The 19721-nt window shown below is 56.2% G+C and overlaps 1 protein-coding gene across 4 annotated transcripts in view; it reads right to left on the reverse strand.

Annotated features, from left to right (window-relative positions):
- Window positions 1-1798: 1798 nt before the first annotated feature.
- Window positions 1799-19721, reverse strand: part of LOC119104277 (echinoderm microtubule-associated protein-like 2) — a 58421-nt gene continuing 40498 nt past the window's right edge. For 3 of the 4 annotated variants that reach the window (XM_037227977.1, XM_037227990.1, XM_037227984.1), the window contains 14 exons: window positions 15550-15768; window positions 14768-14899; window positions 14081-14140; window positions 9974-10129; window positions 8417-8566; window positions 7944-8013; window positions 7421-7618; window positions 6629-6863; window positions 6111-6265; window positions 4996-5253; window positions 4480-4728; window positions 3991-4174; window positions 3398-3528; window positions 1799-3118 (listed from right to left, as the gene is read on the reverse strand). In XM_037227977.1, coding sequence (XP_037083872.1) covers window positions 2993-3118; window positions 3398-3528; window positions 3991-4174; window positions 4480-4728; window positions 4996-5253; window positions 6111-6265; window positions 6629-6863; window positions 7421-7618; window positions 7944-8013; window positions 8417-8566; window positions 9974-10129; window positions 14081-14140; window positions 14768-14899; window positions 15550-15768 — 2323 coding nt within the window. In that variant the 3' untranslated portion in view covers window positions 1799-2992. The remainder of the gene's footprint in view (window positions 3119-3397; window positions 3529-3990; window positions 4175-4479; window positions 4729-4995; window positions 5254-6110; window positions 6266-6628; window positions 6864-7420; window positions 7619-7943; window positions 8014-8416; window positions 8567-9973; window positions 10130-14080; window positions 14141-14767; window positions 14900-15549; window positions 15769-19721) is intronic. The other variant, XM_037227998.1, reaches the window with a different exon arrangement.

Raw genomic sequence — 19721 nt, forward strand, 5'->3', positions numbered from 1 at the left:
GGGCTCCTGACCAGCGCGCAGGGCCCTCTGGCTGGCATCGGAGTGCACGACACTGTGGGTCGGGCCCCTGAATACGACCTCCGGCAGACCTTTCAGGCCATTTGGACCCTCAAATCAAGTCCTTAATCGTAGGTTCCGAGGGACTGAAGGGCCCCTAGGGCCCTAAAGGGGAGTGAGACACGTGCCCCCTGTGTCTCCCTCTGCTTACTCTACCGCCTGCTAGTCATATACCAGGGAGCAGTGGGGCCCATTCTTCCAATTTTTACTAAAGGACCTCGTGTTTGAATAAGTGAAAAATAATGAGACTAGTGTTTGAATGATCTCTGTCCCTTTCCCTTTGCTTCGCTGCATTTATCCAGCTGCCTTTATTCCCTTGTCTTGATTGTGAAACCACAGCAGCGTTTAAATGCAATTCAGATGTTTGGTTTTCATGCCCATATTTATTTTTAAGCCTGCATGGAAGATAGTGCAGTTCAAATTTCGATGCTTCTGATTATTCATTTTATGATGAAGCTGCGGAAGAATCTGGCGAATGCTTGCACTGCACATGCAAATGTCGGAGGTGCGAAGAATTTTAACACATAGCTACGAAATACAAGGGACAGATTCTGTCTCTGACGATCTCTCATCGGAAGCCTGGAATCATGGCTTTTTGATGGTCTGAACAATTCTCGCGTTTCTAACCTTTCCGATTGTCAATAGGAAGCGGTATTTAGAAGCCATCTAAGACACGTTCTCCTGCTGATGCGCATGCGCGTCCGCACAAATGCATTTTACATGCGAAACTGCGCCGAATGAGCACTCATGCGCGCCAGGAGCAGATATAACATGAAACTGATAACATAATGTGTGTGACATATTTTTGTATAACGTATAGGATATTAACGTGTATCAACATATAACGAGCATAAACTGACGTTAAAGAAATCGCGCGAACATCTGTTGCGACCTAGTCCCGGTTTTGGCTAACTTGATTTCATCGGAGTCGGGGCAATCTTGACCCATGCCTCGTTTTTACTCTACCTGTGCTCCGAAGCCCCAATGACAGCAAACGTGACGTGCTTGAAGTCGTGTGGTCTAGGCAAGCTGAGCTTGACCATTGCGGGATATTTCTTTTTTAAAATTTGCGTGGGTGGGAAGGTCGTGCTATGGCGACACGTCAATCTCCTGCTCGTGCCTAATCGTGCTCACTGTTAACGAAATAAAAGCGCCGGCTTACCAGGGTTTGGGAAGATTTATGTTCCTAGCTCGTTTCTGACTTATGCGGTCATTTTCATGTTCCCATTTCATGTATCGGTCGTCCTCTACGTCGTTAGAATGACGATTTGGACGACCAACTTTTTCGTAGCCCAGAAAACCAAGGGCAAATAAACAGCCGGGCAGCTTCTTCAGCATCATGTGAGGTGAACATTGCCTGATGCCGCTTATGCATACGCTCGCCCATGCGGGTGCCTCTTTGTATCGGGTTAATGGAGGCACGGCTGCTCCGACTTCAGCGGAACTGCCAAGCGCGGTGAGCAATGACATGCGTATGGCGACAGACCGGCGACAGGCCGGCGGCAGGCCGGCGGCGACAGACCGGCGGCAGACCAGCGACAGACCGGCGGCAGACCGGCGACAGACCGGCGGCAGACCGGCGACAGACCAGTGACAGACCGGTGGCAGACCGGAGACAGACCGGCGACAGACCGGTGACAGACTGGTGACAGACCAGCGACAGACCGGCGGCAGACCGGAGCGTGTCACCGGGCGATGCTTCTCACAGGCCACCGCTGTGCCGAGCGAATGATCCGAATGCTTAATTCCTACAGATTTATTACAAAAAAAAAACAAGCGGCTGGACCGACACACGCTACAAATTGCAATTGCGGTTCAACGCAGTTGCGTAATACGGTGACGTAATACACTTGAAGGATGGCGCAACCAGATTACATGACGTTCCGAGCATTACGCAAGCTTGTGCGGAGAAGCTCGCTTCGCGGAAATGTGCTTTGAACGATGCGAAAAGACAGGAAGCGTTCGATTTGCGGGCTTCACGTCACAACGTTAACACACACACCACCTCACGTTAGATAAATACAGGCTTCTGAACGGCCACTCGAGCCGCCTGGTGACCTCCCACATGTCCGGTCAGGTCACCGTGTTGGCGCATGTGACGGTGGAAGCAACACTTGCTAAGGACGCAGGGGCAACACGACCTCACGCGACCTGCTCATTCTTCTCACAACGGCCAGGTGCTCCTGGAAAATCGCCTATCTACCGCGCACCACCCTTGTCCGTACAAAGACCACCGACCCAAGGTCACTCCAAACACGCACATCTGCTGGTTTTCGAAGCTTTGGTGAGGCGACACGCCCGTCTGCTCTCAAAGCCTGCGTGTCTGCAGCGACCGACCTCAAGTACGCCTACTGCACACCTGGTGACTGCGGTTTGCTCATCGGCCATATGCGAAAACTTCACTGAACCGCGGGAGTAGCCAGCCTACCTATGTTCAGTGTGGACAAATGAAATAAAACGGATCATACATACACAGGGTGGAGCTTCATAAAACTTGTTGGACGGACAGCTTGCGAGCGCCAGATTCACAAAGCAAGTTTTGAATTGACAATTTTCGGAACAATCTGGGCCCCGCATTGCGGAGGGATAAAGGGACATGGGAAACAAGACCTCTGAAGAGATACGAAGCTCCACCCATAAACCGACAGGCGGGTGCCCGGTTAGTACGATAAGGCCACCGATCGGGACCCACAGCACAAACAAAACGCGCCATCGGCGGGGGATAGCCAGCGGGCGTCGCCTTGGCTGCACGCTCAAAAGCCAACGGGCGCATCTCGAACGGACCAGGCTCGGCCGTGGCCTAATCGCCTGCCTTCTCGTATATTTGTGGGTGGCCAGACGCATACACGCGCACTCACAACTTCATGACGGCCAAGTCCGGTCCCCTCGCCGCGGGTCTCTGTGGCGCCGCGGTGGCGCTCCCATAAACTAGCGGTCACTCGACCGTCCACTGGAGGACGGCCATGTCGCGGCCGCCGGCCGAGAGCAGCCGGTCGTCCTCGCTGAAGAACTGGACGTGCGTCACGTGACTGCTGTGACCCCGGCAGGACTGGTGGTGGCTCTGCAGGGAAGCAGTGTGGCCATCAGACGCTATGCAGGTGTGAAGGGCTTCGCTGCGTACACGTGCGTGGACTGAGCTTGAAGAAAGCACAGACAGCTGTACAATTTCACGGTTCTAACGTATGCGATGCTAGAACAGCAGCATGCGGTCTGAATGGAGCTTCTGCTTATGCCTGCCGAGATGGATATCCTCTCGACGTCATTAGTAGTTACGCAGCAACAGCACCACGTCGTCTCTGGAGCCATCCTAGGTCTGTGTGGGGCATAGGCCACCACCTACCTTGGCCTTGTTGGCGGGGTAGCCGAACAGCTTAACCTTGCCGAAGTCATCCCCGGAGGCCATAAGGTGACCCCTGTGAGACTTGCAGCAGGTGTTGACGTCTGTGCCGTCCGCCGCCTCCGGGTAAATGCCTGAAGAAAGAGGGGAATCAATGCTATAGAATGAAATGGAACTGCAAGCCGGGACGAGCACGCCAGAAGCAGAACGCTTGTGACTTTTGCCGTTGGATGTTCAGGCTTTTCTAAAACGACATCCAGTACCATAATCAAGAGTAAAAAATGCTGCTTAAAACTGAGTCTGAACGACCAGCCTTACCAGAATACACTTGGTGCAATGGAACGTTACGGAAATGAGCAACTGACTATATTTTGCAACTTTATTTCTTGCGGAATAACGTACAACAAAACGGTATTTTGTCTTGAAAAATACATCGTGTATTTTACATACACCGCGAAACTGCACGAAACTGGTGCAAACACCTCGCATGATCACAGTTTGACAGAAGCCAGGGGCCAACCAGCCACTGAGCGTCCGACTGCGCGGCTAACTGACCTGCCGCTTTGAGCCATCAGCAGGCGAGTGCTGTCACCTACCGATGGAGTTGAAGGCGAGGGTGCAGGTGTGGGTGGCCCACTCGGTGTCTCGCATCTGCGAGGGCTGTGTGAGCTGCCGGCCGGTGGCCGCCGTCCAGTAGAGCAGCTCGTAGTCGCCCGAGTTAGTGCGCAGGAAGGCAGAGTCGGCCGACCAGTCCAGGTGCGTCACGAAGCTCGAGTGACCCTGTCGGCGACGCCCAGACAGGGGGCTCGGACAGCGGCGCAGACAGTGGCACCGAGGGTCTTACGGGGGCTCGAGATAGTTCAGTGCACAGACACGGGGCTCGGGCGGCAGCACAGACAGTGGCATTGACTGTCTTAAGTACGCGTCAGATAGCTCGGTTTTTACTTGGTCACATACTGGACGGATAAACGAGCTCAGTGTCGATGCACTCATAAAACTGCCAAACAGCATCACGCCCTGACCCCACACCGTGTCGGCCACATGCCATCTCGGGCACTCGGCCACACGCCTCCGCGGCCATTTACCGTGCACTTGGCGACGCGCGCGAAGCCTCCATCCGTCGCCTGGTAGATGTAAACCGTGTTATTGCGCGATCCAAGCGCCACCATGCGGCCGTCGGGCGAGAACGCCACCGCCTGGATGGGTTCGGCGCCGTCGGAGCGCGAGAAGACGGTCTCACGCGTGTCGGCGTCCAGCACGTCCCAGCGGCCGGTCACCAGGCCCACGGCCAGCTGAGAGCCGTCCGGCGAGAAGGCGGCGCACTGGATACCCTCCTGAGCGGCGACAGAAGAGGGGGGGGGGGGGGGGGGCGGTCAGACCGGCGCGGCGGCCAGCGGTGATGGCGCTGGTGACGGTATCACGAAGAGAACGTATGGCAGCTACACTTCACACGCCAGCACGGATGCGTGGAACGTAACGAGCACAATACGAGTGTGGCAGCTCACGTGTCCAACTCACGCCAGGGTCAGAAACATCGAACAAACATTCTGCACCCGGCATACGTTCACGCTGAGACTGTCTGCCAAACGTCGAGTACTCACGCCGAGACCGAGCTCCCAGACGGGCGCGTGCGTCATCACGTCCCAGACGAGCAGGTGGCCGTCCCAGGCGCCGGTGACAAACTGTGGCCGGCCGGGGTGGACGGCGGCCGCCCACACCTCGTCCGTGTGGCCGCGCGCCACCAGACGCGGCAGCACCGTCCAGTCGCCGGCCAGGATACAGTTCCGCGTAGTGCCGATCAGCAGCTGACAGCCGCGGCCTTGCGAGACGATCCGTGGCGCGCCGAACTCCTCCGGAAGCTGAGGAGGAAGGAAGGGTGCAGAGGTCACCAGCTGCGACTCTGCGAGACGGCCGAACTCCTCCGACAGTTGAGGAGGAGGGAAGGGGGCAGAGGTCACGAGCTGCGGCCCTGCGAGACGATCCGTGGCGTGTCGAACTCCTCCGTAAGCTAAGGAGGAGGGAAGGGGGCAGAGGTCACGAGCTGCGACCCTGCGAGACGGCCGAATTCCTCCGGCAGTTGAGGAGGGAAGGGGCAGAGGTCATGAGCTGCGGCCCCGCGAGACGGCCGAATTCCTCCGGCAGTTGAGGAGGGAAGGGGCAGAGGTTATGAGCCGCGGCCCAGCGAGACGACCAAACTCCTTCAGCAGCTGAATAGGGAAGGGGGCAGAGGTAACGAGCCACGATCCTGCAAGACGGCTGAATTCCTCCGGCAACTGAGGAGGGGAGGGGGAACCAGATGACCAGGAACGAGCGAACCATTAATCGACCAGCTCATTTAGCCCCTGAACATCTGACAATAATGGAATCTATGACCACCAGACAGGAAAAATGGCACAGGGACACGGACCTGGAGTAATACTTATCATCAGATCGTCGAACACATCGGCCAGATGCTCACACACTGAACTGGAGCCCATGTACGTGACGCGTCAACAAAACCCAAAGTAATCATTCGAAGACAAACTTATCGAAATTTACCATACTTGCACGTCACGCGGCTTACAGCTCGTACAACGCGCCATTTACGCACAAACGCCTAGATCCCAACACGCCAAATTGAACCCGGTATAAACAGAACGAGAGGATAGTTGATGCCTTCTGATTAGCCCGGCTACCCGTGCACTTTCCCTCGGTCTCTGCAACCGCCGCTTCTCACCTCCAGCACGCTGCCGGTGCGGGAGAGGGCGCGGTCCCACTGCACGATCTTGCCGTCCTTGCCGCCGGAGATGATGTTGCCCGTCTTGTCGACGAGCAGGGTGAACAGGGCGCCGTCGTGGGCGTTCTTGATCGTGCGCGCCACCTGGTTACCGCCTGGGCGGGCGGGGGAGGAAGCGCGGACGGTGAGAATGAGAGTGGGCTAAAGCCCCAATTAGAAGTGCGGTTTAAAACACGCCAGTGGCAGCAATATCCCATGCTAGTTATTTCCAATTTGGCAGGGACGTTACGGCCACAGGTGAGATCGGGGCTGATACACCATCTGATTCATATCTTCTCCGAATGCTTCAGGAAGATTTTCAAGAAAACACCCTTCCAATAAAAACATTTGTTTGTAACTCGAACTGATAAAAGAATCATCGCAAGCTGCGAGATGTTAAACGAGAAAAGCCAAACCACTAGCAACATTGCTAAGTCGCACAAAGCGCCGTGCTGCCGTCGGCTCCCCCAGGCGCTCACCTCGCTCCCAGAGCAGGATGCGCCCCTCGGAGTCGCCGGTGATCAGGTCTCCCGTGTCAGTGAACGCCATGCAGGTGACGTACTTGGGCCGGTCGCGGCCGCCGAACACGCCCTGACGCCTCATCAGAGAGCCAGCCTCCAGCAGCCAGAAGTTGACGTGCTGACGGCCGCAGGTCATCAGCACGCCCCGGTCCAACGGGTGCCACTGGACGTCCACCACCGTCTCCAGAGAGGCCTGCCGGCGAATGGCGAGAGCCGTGTCAGGGCGTGGTCCTCATGGGGCTCCACAGGTTGGGCGCTGAGGCGGCGCAGCAGCGAGCCAGCGGATCTGAGTGGCGGACAGGTTGCAGCAGTGGGTCAGCGGATCTGGGTGCCGGGCAGGTTGCGGTAGCGAGCCAGCGGATCTGGATGCTGTACATTTTCCGCGGCTTCGCTTGAGAACCACTCTGAACGCATCAGCAAACGGTACTAATAAACAGGCGAGTAAGGTGCTGACATGAGTAATTGGCTGAAGGGGTGAACAATGTTGTCTTCAGCTGAGGGGTCTTTAAACGTTGGCTACACGTGCTAGACATCGACTTCAAAAATTACAAGAATGTTCCTCCCATCATCGCTCTACCGGCAAGCTTGCTACTTTTTTGCCTTTGATGTGAAATATTCCCACGTCGCCCATCTCACAGAACGTTTCACGATCACCACCAGCACGCCCACATCATCCTTTGTGCGTTCATCACGACCCCGTTACATCACCATCCCTCCAGCGCCCGCCAGCCACCCTGCGCATCTGCTCACCTTGTTCTCAGTGACTTTGGCGGCGCGCTGCCACTCCCAGACGGAGAGGGTGCGTTCCTGGCCCTCGTCCACGCAGGCCAGCAGCGAGCCGCCGTCCAGCTGGCTGAAGGCGACGCACGAGACGCTTCGTTCGAGGTCGCCGGCGCCCAGCACGTGCAGCGTGTTGAGGCTGACGCTGTCCCACACGTGCACCTGCGCCTGACAACCGAAGACCGGCAGGAGTCAGCGGCGCGGTGAACAGACAGAGAGGGTGGAGCGGAGAGGGTGGAGCGAGATGATGCGATAACGTGATCTTAAGTAGACATGCGGGCGGAGAGGGGGATGGGCTGACATTGGCAACAAAACGGTGACTAGCTCAGGAAACGATCAAAGTGTACGTCCGGAGAGGGCAGAGAAGCCATCACCTGGCTGGAAGCCCCTCGAACTTTCCGCTCCGTGTTATACGCAGGCATGAGGTCGCGCCAGATCGGTCGCTGCGGTTGCGTTGCTGTTGGCCGCGATACCGTTCCGAGCACTGTCTCACCTGGGCGTCAGCCTTGGTGCCGGAGCACTGCCCGGAGGCGATCGTGAACCGGTTCGGGTGAACCGCCAAACTGGGGAGCAGAGACAAGGCTGTCAGTCATGAGCTTCTGTTCCCGTCTGCAGTTCAGGAACGAACATCGCAGCCCGTTTTTTTTCTGCTGCGGCTCAGGTGGTTCTTCCGGTTTGTTCTTCACCCTGTGAAAATGTATTTTTACACACTTGGCCGCGGCACGAGTTGGTAACTGCATTGGACCGCCACCATCATCGAGAAGAAGGAAAATACATGAGGAAAAAGGGAAGCCGTGTTTCTTCTTCAGTTCGACGGCTTCCATCGGCAGAGGCCCTGGTTCAGCGCTGGTCATCCGGCTGTGCCCCAAGCGCGATCCCCGACCGAGTGCACTTCCGGATGCCCAGCGGACGCGGCACGCCCGCCACCTCACGGGCCGAGCCGGCCACCTCCTGGAGGATACCCACCACTTGACGTCATCCGTATGGGCCGTGTAGTGGCGCTGCATCTGGTCTTCGACATTGTAGAGCACCACCACACCGGCCACGAAGTACACCATCTCACCGGTGGGCAGCAGGTACAGGTTGTTTCGGCAGTCCTTGCCGCGGTAACCGTAACTGTGCGTCATTAGTTAAGGAAAGGTGGTTCGGCGGTCTGACAAATCATTTGGACACGGTGCGTGGTGGTGGAAGGCAATGACAGCAACAGGATGTCAAACTGGTTCTCAGCGATTCTCCCAGCCCTTTTCGACATGCTATAACTTCATAACATCAACGGCTCATGACTACATAACGTCAACGGCTGGCGAAATATTACAATATATAAACCTTGTCGTGTGTACACTCTGAGTCAGTCACTAATTCATGTCATCATGGTTAGGCATACTGAGTCATGTTCGAAACATGGTGCAGTTCGACTGGTAACAATTTCCTGGTGCCAAGTTCTTAACTTCTAGTCACCTTTGGAATTCCGCGCTAGGTTTCTCGGATGTAAGCGCCTATGTTTACAACCCAAAATTTGCACTAACTAGATTATTATATCTATGTTATTGTGTAGTATAGTAGTGTACACTGGCGAAACTCAGCACCGCCCGTCATGGGTGTACCCATACGCATTTTACGCGTCCCTGCATGTGAAAGGAAGCGCCATTATCTGAACTCACAATGCCAATGCTAACCTCCCTAATAGCAGCGCTACGCAAATCCTAATCTCCGGCTTGAGGAAGTTCACATCCTGCGCTTTCGGCCAGAGTGTCGGCGCGCGGGACGAGAGCGATGCCATTGACATCCGTGACGTCACCTGACCGGCTGCACGCCCGGCCGAGCGCGAGTGTGCGCACGTACCGGGCCGCCTCGGCCTCCAGCGTCAGTGAGTCAAGCAGCGACTAGTCTGGCACAGCTGGCGGCGAGCGCTGACCGTGAGCTGCGCCTCCATCCCAAATGTGTCGATGCGATGCCAGAATGGGGAAACGGTCAGGCAAACAGTGTGCCTCCTCCTGGTATCGACCCAGCAGTGCTGAAGCATCTGCACATACACCTGTGGCAGAACGCCCGGTGTTCGTCAGCGCCGTGGCACTGACTGGCAGCTCCCAGCATTTAGCTGTGACACCATGGGTAGCAGACACCGCATGACCCGCTTAGGTGCACTTTTTGCTTGAGCCTTCCTCGGTGCCATGTTTACCCAGGCACTCGAACTTGATAGCTTCTAATGAGGACGGATTTAGACGCGAGACGGCACTGATAACGGCTAGCTGCACTCCATAGCACAACCAGCGTGACCGCTACACCACGAATGATAGTCACAGTGGTCGTAGATTACAGTGTGCCTACACCGCGTACATCTGGAGATTTGCTGAGCGCCCTAGCGCTTGCTAGAAACCGCCCCACGGCTGACGCAGCGAACAGTGGTTCTTCCTCCTGTCAATCTCGCGATGTCGTGTCAGGCAGCTGTGCCCATGTTCTCGGAGCTCCGACGGCACGCAGTGAGATGACCTCCACTGGCCACGCCCAACATGAAAAGGATACGCCCACTCCAGCTTGAGCTTGCGCTGCGGCGCCGGGTTGGCGCCGTTGACGTTGTACTCCTCCCGGACCGAGGACGGCGCGTACAGGTTGACGGGTCGGCCGCGCAGGAAGATCTTCAGCACGCCATCGTCCGCGTTGTACGACATGTCCTTGGTGCTGCGGAAGGACGGAGAACTGAGCTCGTTATGTCGTCGGGGACAGCCATCCAGATGCGGTACGGTTTGTTTACTGTTTTGAATGTGTCGGTGGTACACGTCATCAGGGCGGAAAAGGGTATGTGTAAACATTTACAGTATTGCAGCGCAGTCACCACAGATGGTGTGTTATTATTTCTGACTTGAAAATATGGCAGCCATTTTGTCGTACCTATTGGAGCGTATTTCCTGCGTTCTGTACACGTCACCCTATAGCCAGACACAGCGTGTGGGTTCAAATTTCGGCGATATCAAGCTGTGCAAACAGCTGAGGCCCCTCCGATAAGGGCTATATGGGGGAGGCCGTCAGCAGCACAGCCGTGGACCACCAATGATCAATGTCCGAATTATCAGTGCCAACAGGGCAAGAACGAACCTCAGGCTGGCAACTGGGAGGATCACAAGAGCTGTGTCTTTGGTTTCTCGCGGTTGGTTGTCTTATCCAGCTAGAGGCAGAAGGCGTTCTCACAACGTTCACCAAAACGCTTGCAGAAGTGGAGTAAAGGACTTGGATCAGGGAAGGTCCTCGAGCCTTGAATGAAGGTATTCCTCGATAACAGACAAGGGCTTATGGCCCGGACAGAGAACCAGCAATCTTAAAAGCGACTCTAGAGCATTGAGTGAAATCTTACTCAGATCTATCGGGATCCTCGCGCTTGCAAGACGAGTTCTATGCATGCAGAGGAATCCCCGGAGGAAGTCTGTAGTGGATGTACGTTTTCAAAGAAATCACACAGCCTGCAAAACGCTTCCAAAGTTGTTTTAGGTTTTCGAGGTAATTAGATACACCGGAATCTCGGCGCAAACGGCACATTTTCTTCGAAGTCTTGTTTCAGAGATCAACATAAATGACCCGTGGACTTCAAATTGGGCCTCTGAGGTAATCTCTCGGAATTATGAGGGTCCCGCTGGAATAAATAAGTCCTGCCTAGATAGCCCAGCAAGGCCTGCTTATATCGCTTTTTAGTAACTTCATGCATCCCAAACTCGGGTCGCCCAAACAAACATTTTGAAAGTGATTCTTCTCTTAGGGGGCTTCAGGCCGTTGCAGTTGGGAGTCCTTCGGCCAACATGCCCCCTGGAATAACTTTTGGGCACACCTCTGCGGCACGAGGTAAGGAAACTAAAGAAGACTAACAAATCTATAGCACCAGCCATCAAATCACGCGTCACATCAGCATGGCACCGCATCCCATCACTGCTGACATATCAACACGGCACCGCATCCCATCACTGCTCACACCAACATGGCACCGCATCCCATCACCGCTCACTCATCAAAGCACTCACTCCTTAAACCGGTCGCCCATCGTGACACTCTTCCCGCGCCACCCCAGTGAGTACACGCGGCCGACACTCCCCGCAGTCGAGCTTCGCACGGGGTCAGACCGCCACCAGCCCGTCAGCACCACTGCCTGTCCGGCCGTCGCCAGCCGCGCGGACCGGCGAAAGTGCGGCCGCGCTCTGCCGGCCGGAGAGAGGGCTGGGCGGCCGGCTCCGGCGCTCTCTCCTGCAGCGCTCCGCCGGCTGGCAGACGCTGGCGCGGCGACGGCATGAACTAATTCTGACTCACAGACGGTCCACATGGTGCAATGGGGGCTCTCCCCGGCTAGCGCCCCCTGCCGGCAATCGGAGCAACAGCCGCAGAATTCGGGCGCCGCGGGACCGGTAGTAGGTGCTGAGCCACCACCGGCGGTGAAGGAGCAGACCCTGGACTGAGACATTGCTGGCACGATCGCGGTGTGAGGAAATTGTCGTCTCCATTGAATGCTCTAAGCGCAGCAACCACTGCGCTGGCACAAACTTCACCGGTTCTAAGTCAGTGGCGTGGTGCCAGTGCAGGTCAGAGCGATGTCAGTACGAGGCCGGTGTCAGGCTTTCATCATCTTGCATGTCTGGTCGGTAGGATTACGAGCCAAATGCCCAGTTAGGTGGATTATTACCCATTCAGCCAGACTGGGGGTGGGGGTGAACGGCGCATGAACGTTCCACAAATATCCTCGTCGCAACCGAAGACCGCCGCGGAAGGTTAACGGGCTACGGAATAAACAGTTTAAATGTCATAAAAAGAATCATTTGCGGTTCACCTGGCAAGGATGCATGCTAACACAGACTGGCAGCTCACAACACATACTGAACGCAAGTCTGATGTGTTCTGGTGAGAGAGCTCCTCGTGCCGAGTTTCCCGGTTCAGTACCGTTTTAGAGACTAGTGCAGTGCATAAACCGCATCCTTTTAATTCGCTTTGATCGGGTTTCTACTCAACGAGCTATGCATCTGTGTGCACCTCAAAGGATGGTTTGTTGCCGACACAATTTTTTTGCCTTAAGTGGCAGCGGGGAACGCAGCCGACATTTGCTAATATAGTGCAGTGCATTGCTACCGTCCAAAGGCAAAAAGGCCTAAATGCTATTTTACCTGATGGCCCTTAGGCCTTTTTGCCTTCGAGCGGCAGGTTACACCTGAGCTGCTGTTACCAGTCGGCGCCTGCAGCCTGCAGTTGGTTTGCCACCGAGACAGGTGTGTTTTTTCTGTCACAGCGGGGCACCGATCGATACTGCTGCGGGCATCAGAGGGTGGCGCAACGCCAGGGGCTTAGCTCTCCCGTGCCTTCAGTGACCTTTCGGATGCTCGATAATATACGTCCCATCAGTAAGGACTGGCACTCGGAACCTTTAAAAAGTAGAAAGAGCCTTGTCATGCTCGACGCCTCCCCCCACCCCCATCCATTAAAAAACAAAAGGAGGCCAAACCAGACATTCTCTCCCTGTTCTGCAACTGGGTTCGCGTCTCACTCGGAATTTCTCACAGGCCTCTCCTGACTTTAGGTTGGTTAGGTGAGAGCTCTTTCGCCCCCCCCCCCCCCCAAAGAAATGATACACAAATATTAGATTCAGGTAAGCTGTGATGCTTGTAGCAGCACTGTAGCCATGCTGGGTTATTTTTTCACCCAGTATAGCGGACCTCGGTCGCAGTGTGTCAGTATGCTCAAGCGAGATTTCCAACCAGTTTGGTCGTGAGGCCGGGACTCCCAGCCCGGGTAGTCATGGGGCTGGGACTTCCAGCCCGGATAGTCATGAGGCCCGGACTCCCAGCCCGGGTGGTCGTGAGGCCGGGACTCCCAGCCCGGGTGGTCGTGAGGCCGGGACTCCCAGCCAGGGTGGTCGTGAGGCCGATACTCCCAGCCAGGGTGGTCGTGAGGCCGGGACTCCCTGCCCGGGTGGTCGTGAGTCCGGGACTCCCTGCCCGGGTGGTCGTTAGGTCGGGACTCCCAGCCAGGGTGGTCGTGAGGCCGGGACTCTCAGCCACGGTGGCCTCACAGCCACCCTGGCTGGGAGTCCCGGCCTCACGGCTGACGGTCGCCACACACTCCCAGCGAGACGAGGCGGAGCGAGAGTAGCAGATAGGCCGTGAATGGGGACGCACTGGTGGATGCTTTGCTGTGGCATATCGAGCAACGAAATCACTGGGTGAGTATAAATAAACGTGCGCGTTGTTCAGATTACAAGCCCAGGGGCGTTTGCGGGGTTTCGCGATGAGGTGGCGGGATGGGGTGAGGGTGGGGGGGTGAGGCACAACTAAAAAATGTGCATTGAAACTACATTTTAGCGCCACGGGCACGCGCTTTTCCAGTGTACAAAAACGTCACAAGCTTTAGTCTACTTGTTGTTAACCACGCCACGTGTGCCTTGTTTTTAAGATGTTGACATCTATCCACCTGCATATTAGCACACATACAAATCTGATATGGGAGATACGTGTCTAGGTTCCGGGTGCAATCCCCTTGAGTACGTCCTTGTTCGCGCCCGATGTTAGTTAATTCCCTTTTTTGCCTTATATCGCCCTTCAGTATGGCGTATGTTTTCAGTGCTCTTACTGGATAAGGCAGATGCTCTAGTCCTTGTTCACTTACCCCGTGCCACGTGGAACCACAGCTCGGTTCAGGTTGGACAGCGAGCCGCCTAACGGACGTCTGGAAGAACACAACATCTCAGCACGTGCACTGAGCACAGACAGGCATAAGTGCGGCCGCATGGAGGTGAGCGAATGCTGGACGCAAACCGTTGTCACGGAGCAACAAGCATAGTACACGTGCAACAGCAAATTTGGTGGAGAGTGATTGCATTCAGGTAGCTGAAAAACAAAGCGGACGAGCGTGACGTTTGTGACATAAGGCGACGGAGTGCTGGTCTTACAGTGAACCCGGATAGACAAATCAAGCAGTACGGTAAGAAGCATGCAATGAAGCTTTGTGGTATGGCTTACAGCTTAGGTGCCTGGCTATAGTACATGGCGGCTTTGGTCCCGGAATGAAGATCTCGCACTATCGCTTAAAGACGACCTAAATTACTCTAAATAATTCGGAACTCATAGCGGCTTGTCCTGACATCGGACAGCTGACATCTTGACAACAAACCAGATGTACAGCACCCGTCTTGCATTTACCCTGAACAGACAAGTTCTTTTCACACGAACGTTGACAGGCAGCTAGAACGCTTGAAAGATCACGTTGAATTCGAACCATCCGTCTTTGAATCGAACCATCAGTTGTCAGTCGGCCCTGGTGGCCGCCAGCTCAACTACAAGTTCCGGCGTGTACCGTGAGATGAGCGTGCCGTCGCGGTTGTCGTTGGGTCGCCACAAGTCGAGCGGCTCCTCGAAGAGCACGTACCCGGTGCCGGCATACGACTCCGGCCGTCGGCCCCGCGGCGTCTGGCCCGTCCGCCTCAGGCTACAAAACACGTGCCACGCATGCTGAGGCGCCGCGAGGAGGCTGATCTCTCCGGCGCGCCGGTGCAACAGGGGGACCGGGGACCAGCAGCCAGTGCACTTGACAGGTGACAGGTGGCGAAGAGACACGGGACTTTGCAAGAGAGTATGTGCATTGAGATGGGCTTACGTAAATTAACAAATCAAACTTTACAGAAAATAACAGAAATATGCACGGCAAGAGCAAATGAGGAACTCGTATGATTATTTCAAGCCCAGAATGAGATGATGACATGTTTATATATGATGGTCTGTGAGTTGTAATGGGTAACCCAAGGGTGCGCCCGCTAAACGAAAACAGCTGCAGTTCTAAACGTACAGCCGCAATGGTTGTGACCGTTACCATATGCAGAGCAAATGCGGTGATATAGCGGTGACAAAAGATATCCGCAGACCCCGGTGGCATGCACTGCGTGGCTTGTCATGCGAAAATATTCAACAGTTTGTCAAAACGTGCTCTCACGCATCCTTAGAAGACCTCCAACCTTCCCTGCTTCCTGCTACCCACTGTCTTTTCTCTGGGCCCTCAGACCCGGTCGGGTCACGTCGGACCAGCTAAGGTCAGACCAGTCTGGGTCAGGTTAGGCCAGGGAAGGGAAGGGAAGGCCTCACCTGACGGTGGCCGTCGGACTGGGGCTGGCCGCTGGCGCCCGGTGTGCCGGCTGGAAGTCGGACGTGGAGCTCCATCTCTTGTTGAGTGGCGCAGCTCTGTTTGCCAGGTGGCGCTGGTGGCCATACGTGGGGCTGGGCGATGCGACTGGCGAGACGCTGTTGCTGCTGTGGCCGTCCGAGTGCAGCGAACCCGTCGATTGGTGGTGGTACGGCCGCCGGCTGCAGGGACAGACACACTGCGTGTCAGCAGCCTCACCCGGACTGTACTGTATGTCAGCCGCCTCACCCACGGCTGCAGGGACAGACACACTGCATGTCAGCAGCCTCACCCGGACTGTACTGTATGTCGGCCGCCTCACCCAGACCACACTGTGTGTCAGCCACCTCACCAAGACTGCGCTGTGTGTCAGCAGTCTTACGCAGACTGTGCTGTATACCAGCCGCCTCACCAAGAGTGCGCTGTGTGTCAGCCGCCTCGCCCAGACTGTGCTGTATGTCTGCAGCCTCACCCAGACTGTGCTGTATACCAGCCGCCTCACCAAAAGTATACTGTGTGTCAGCCGCCTCGCCCAGACTGTGCTGTATGTCTGCAGCCCCGCCCAGACTGTGCTGTATACCAGCCGCCTCACCAAGAGTGCACTGTGTGTCAGCCGCCTCGCCCAGACTGTGCTGTATGTCGGCCGCCTCACCCAGACCACACTGTGTGTCAGCCGCCTCACCAAGACTGCGCTGCGTGTCAGCAATCTTACCCAGACTGTGCTGTATACCAGCCGCCTCACCAAGAGTGCGCTGTGTGTCAGCCGCCTCGCCCAGACTGTGCTGTATGTCGGCCGCCTCACCCAGACCACACTGTGTGTCAGCCGCCTCACCAAGACTGCGCTGCGTGTCAGCAATCTTACCCAGACTGTGCTGTATACCAGCCGCCTCACCAAGAGTGCACTGTGTGTCAGCCGCCTCGCCCAGACTGTGCTGTATACAGCCGCCTCACCAAGAGTGCACTGTGTGTCAGCCGCCTCGCCCAGACTGTGCCGTATGTCTGCAGCCTCGCCCAGACTGTGCTGTATACCAGCCGCCTCACCAAGAGTGCACTGTGTGTCAGCCGCCTCGCCCAGACTGTGCCGTATGTCTGCAGCCTCGCACAGACTGTGCTGTATACCAGCCGCCTCACCAAGAGTGCACTGTGTGTCAGCCGCCTCGCCCAGACTGTGGCTGTATGTCGGCCGCCTCACTCAGACCACACTGTGTGTCGCCGCCTCACCAAGACTGCGCTGCGTGTCAGCAATCTACCCAGACTGTGTTGTATACCAGCCCGCCTCACCAAGAGTGCACTGTGTGTCAGCCGCCTCGCCCAGACTGTTTGCTGCATACCAGCCGCCTCACCAAGAGTGCACTGTGTGTCAGCCGCCTCGCCGCAGAATGTGCTGTATGTCTGCAGCCCTCGCCCGGACTGTGCTGTATGTCTGCAGCCTCGCCCAGACTGTGCTGTATACCAGCCGCCTCACCAAGAGTGCACTGTGTGTCAGCCGCCTCGCCCAGACTGTGCTGTATGTCGGCCGCCTCACCCAGACCACACTGTGTGTCAGCCGCCTCACCAAGACTGCGCTGCGTGTCAGCAATCTTACCCAGACTGTGCTGTATACCAGCCGCCTCACCAAGAGTGCGCTGTATGTCAGCCGCCTCGCCCAGACTGTGCTGTATGTCTGCAGCCTCGCCCAGACTGTGCTGTATACCAGCCGCCTCACCAAGAGTGCGCTGTATGTCAGCCGCCTCGCCCAGACTGTGCTGTATGTCTGCAGCCTCGCCCAGACTGTGCTGTATACCAGCCGCCTCACCAAAAGTGTACTGTGTGTCAGCCGCCTCGCCCAGACTGCTATGTATGTCTGCAGCCTCACCTAGATTACTTCCTCGACGACTGCAAACAGAAAATATGCTTGGAAAGACCTGTGTACATCGCTACATTTCATGCGCATTACTTTGTTGAGGCGTCAACGGAATGTCAAAATTTCGGCGATTTCAGGAGTGATTGGATGCATGAAATTTTCAGTCATTGTTGTGTAGTATGCATGGCATAAATGAATATTTCAAAGTCTTTCACCCGTTTTTGCATCTACTTTCCTTTGAAGAAGGGTCCGAGTTTTGTAGAGTGCCAAGCTGAGTGAATGTTCCTCGCACACGTACCGGACAGCAAGCAGAGGCAAATGGAGTGAGCGTTTTATACACGGCAAAAGCGGCAATCAGTTGATTCCCCACTGGAAAGCACCGTCATATGCTGTTTTTGCGTAAGCATGTCAGCTATTGCCAGTTTGTAGAAGCAGTTGCCTTGGTGTGAACTCGACCAAGGTAAGTGTAAAAGGTGGCATTGCTCGGAAGCATCAGTCCAACACCACCCCACCCGCCGCGCCCACCCAGCTCCCAGTCCGTACATCTGACGTGACGGACGGTGCTCCGCTCCCTATCATAACCAGCCTCCATACAGCACCCAGCTCCCAGTCCGTACATCTGACGTGACGGACGGTGCTCCGCTCCCTATCATGACCAGCCTCCATACAGCACCCAGCTCCCAGTCCGTACATCTGACGTGACGGACGGTGCTTCGCTCCCTATCATAACCAGCCTCCATACAGCACGCTTTCAATCACATGTCCGACAGGTGGCGAACGGCACCACAAGGTCAAGCGATGGCTCGTCATGCACAGCTAAGGGCAATGCCGGTCACCATGCACCAACATTATTCATGTGATTGTTATTCCTGAACTACCACACCAATTACATATCCTTCATCCGTGGCATGGGATGGGTAATAAACCGTTACAACATCTGTCCTTCGGGTCATTCAGACACAGGCGTCCCTAATTTATGACGGGGCCCGTGCACGAGTTAATTAGGTAAGTGGGGATGCTTGGGTGTAGCCGCTGCGGTAAGAACACATGCATACGCTACACTCGCAGCGCAGTTTGCAAGCCAGCCACCAGAGTGACGGGTGACAGCGGCGTCGCGAGCGACCCGGGGCAATACACAATCAACCGTGCTCTAACAAAACTCCGAATTCTGAGCGACATTGCTTGGAACTTATGCTGCAAATTAATCAAAAGTCTCTGTTCTTCAATGTGAAAATACATGCCGTTTATAAACGTGACGCTTTTGCTGTATTCGCGCAGGGCATGTGGTGTCCGCGTGGTAAGGCCATCTGTCGACAAGTGCAGCGTTATCAGCTGGCGACTGTTGCACGCCCAGCCAGCCCTGCAGCCATATCGATCGAGCCGTCTGTTTGCCGAGGGCTGAAGACACACCGGTCGCCTTGCGACATTCAAACACCTTCCGGCCGTTTGACTCAGCAGACGTGGGTGATTCAGTGGCGAGGTGTTGGGATGGCCCGGGTTTCAGAGGCCGGGTTCAGGAGTCGATTGCCGGATACAGCGACTTCCCATTTACTTCGGGTCTCCATAAAATCAAGTACGATGTGGAGGATGTTGTCTCACTGCGCACTCGTGATCTGGTCACAGCACCATCTGGCTCCTTTAATCTGAGTTTGAATGTAGACTGTGCCAATAGGCAGTGGTCGCCATCGCCGCCACCGGCGCGCTGCCTACCTCGGGGCCTCCAGCCGGATGTCGACACTTAAAGTGGACCACACCGGCACCCCTCAACGCTGACTTGCCCGATTGAACTGGCCGCCTCACTCGGCCCTCTTACGTCCCGACTCCGTGATCTTGTCCGTCATCCCCGAATCACGCCTCACGTCCCCTCCCACACACCGTGACCTGGCGCCGCACGCGCCGCCTCGGACCCCGCCGACACGCATCAGCCCGGTCACGGGTCGGCGCTCTGGCACGCCGTGACCCCCCCCCCCCCTCCAGGCAGGCCGCCGGCGCGTGGCGCGCGCGCGTGACGGGTGGCACTCCCCGGAGCGCCATTGTTGTGGCGCACCGCGTGGTCACGTCACGTCACGTCACGTCACGTCACACCTCGGCTTCCGGCAGCTGCGCCCCGTCTGTCGTCGGTGCCGATGTCAGCGGCGGGAGTGGGTGGGCCGTAAGTTGACGGGTCCCCGGAGGCTGTCGTCCCCCGCGCCGCTGCCGACGCTGACTGCCCACCAGTCGGTCAGACTGGTCAGTGTGTGCTTCTGTCACGTCTCCTGGCCCGTTTACCTCCATCTGGTCTGTTTGCACGTC

This window comes from Pollicipes pollicipes, unplaced genomic scaffold (assembly GCF_011947565.3).
Source record: "Pollicipes pollicipes isolate AB1234 unplaced genomic scaffold, Ppol_2.1 Scaffold_2555;HRSCAF=2994_pilon_pilon_pilon, whole genome shotgun sequence".
NCBI lineage: Eukaryota > Metazoa > Arthropoda > Thecostraca > Pollicipedomorpha > Pollicipedidae > Pollicipes > Pollicipes pollicipes.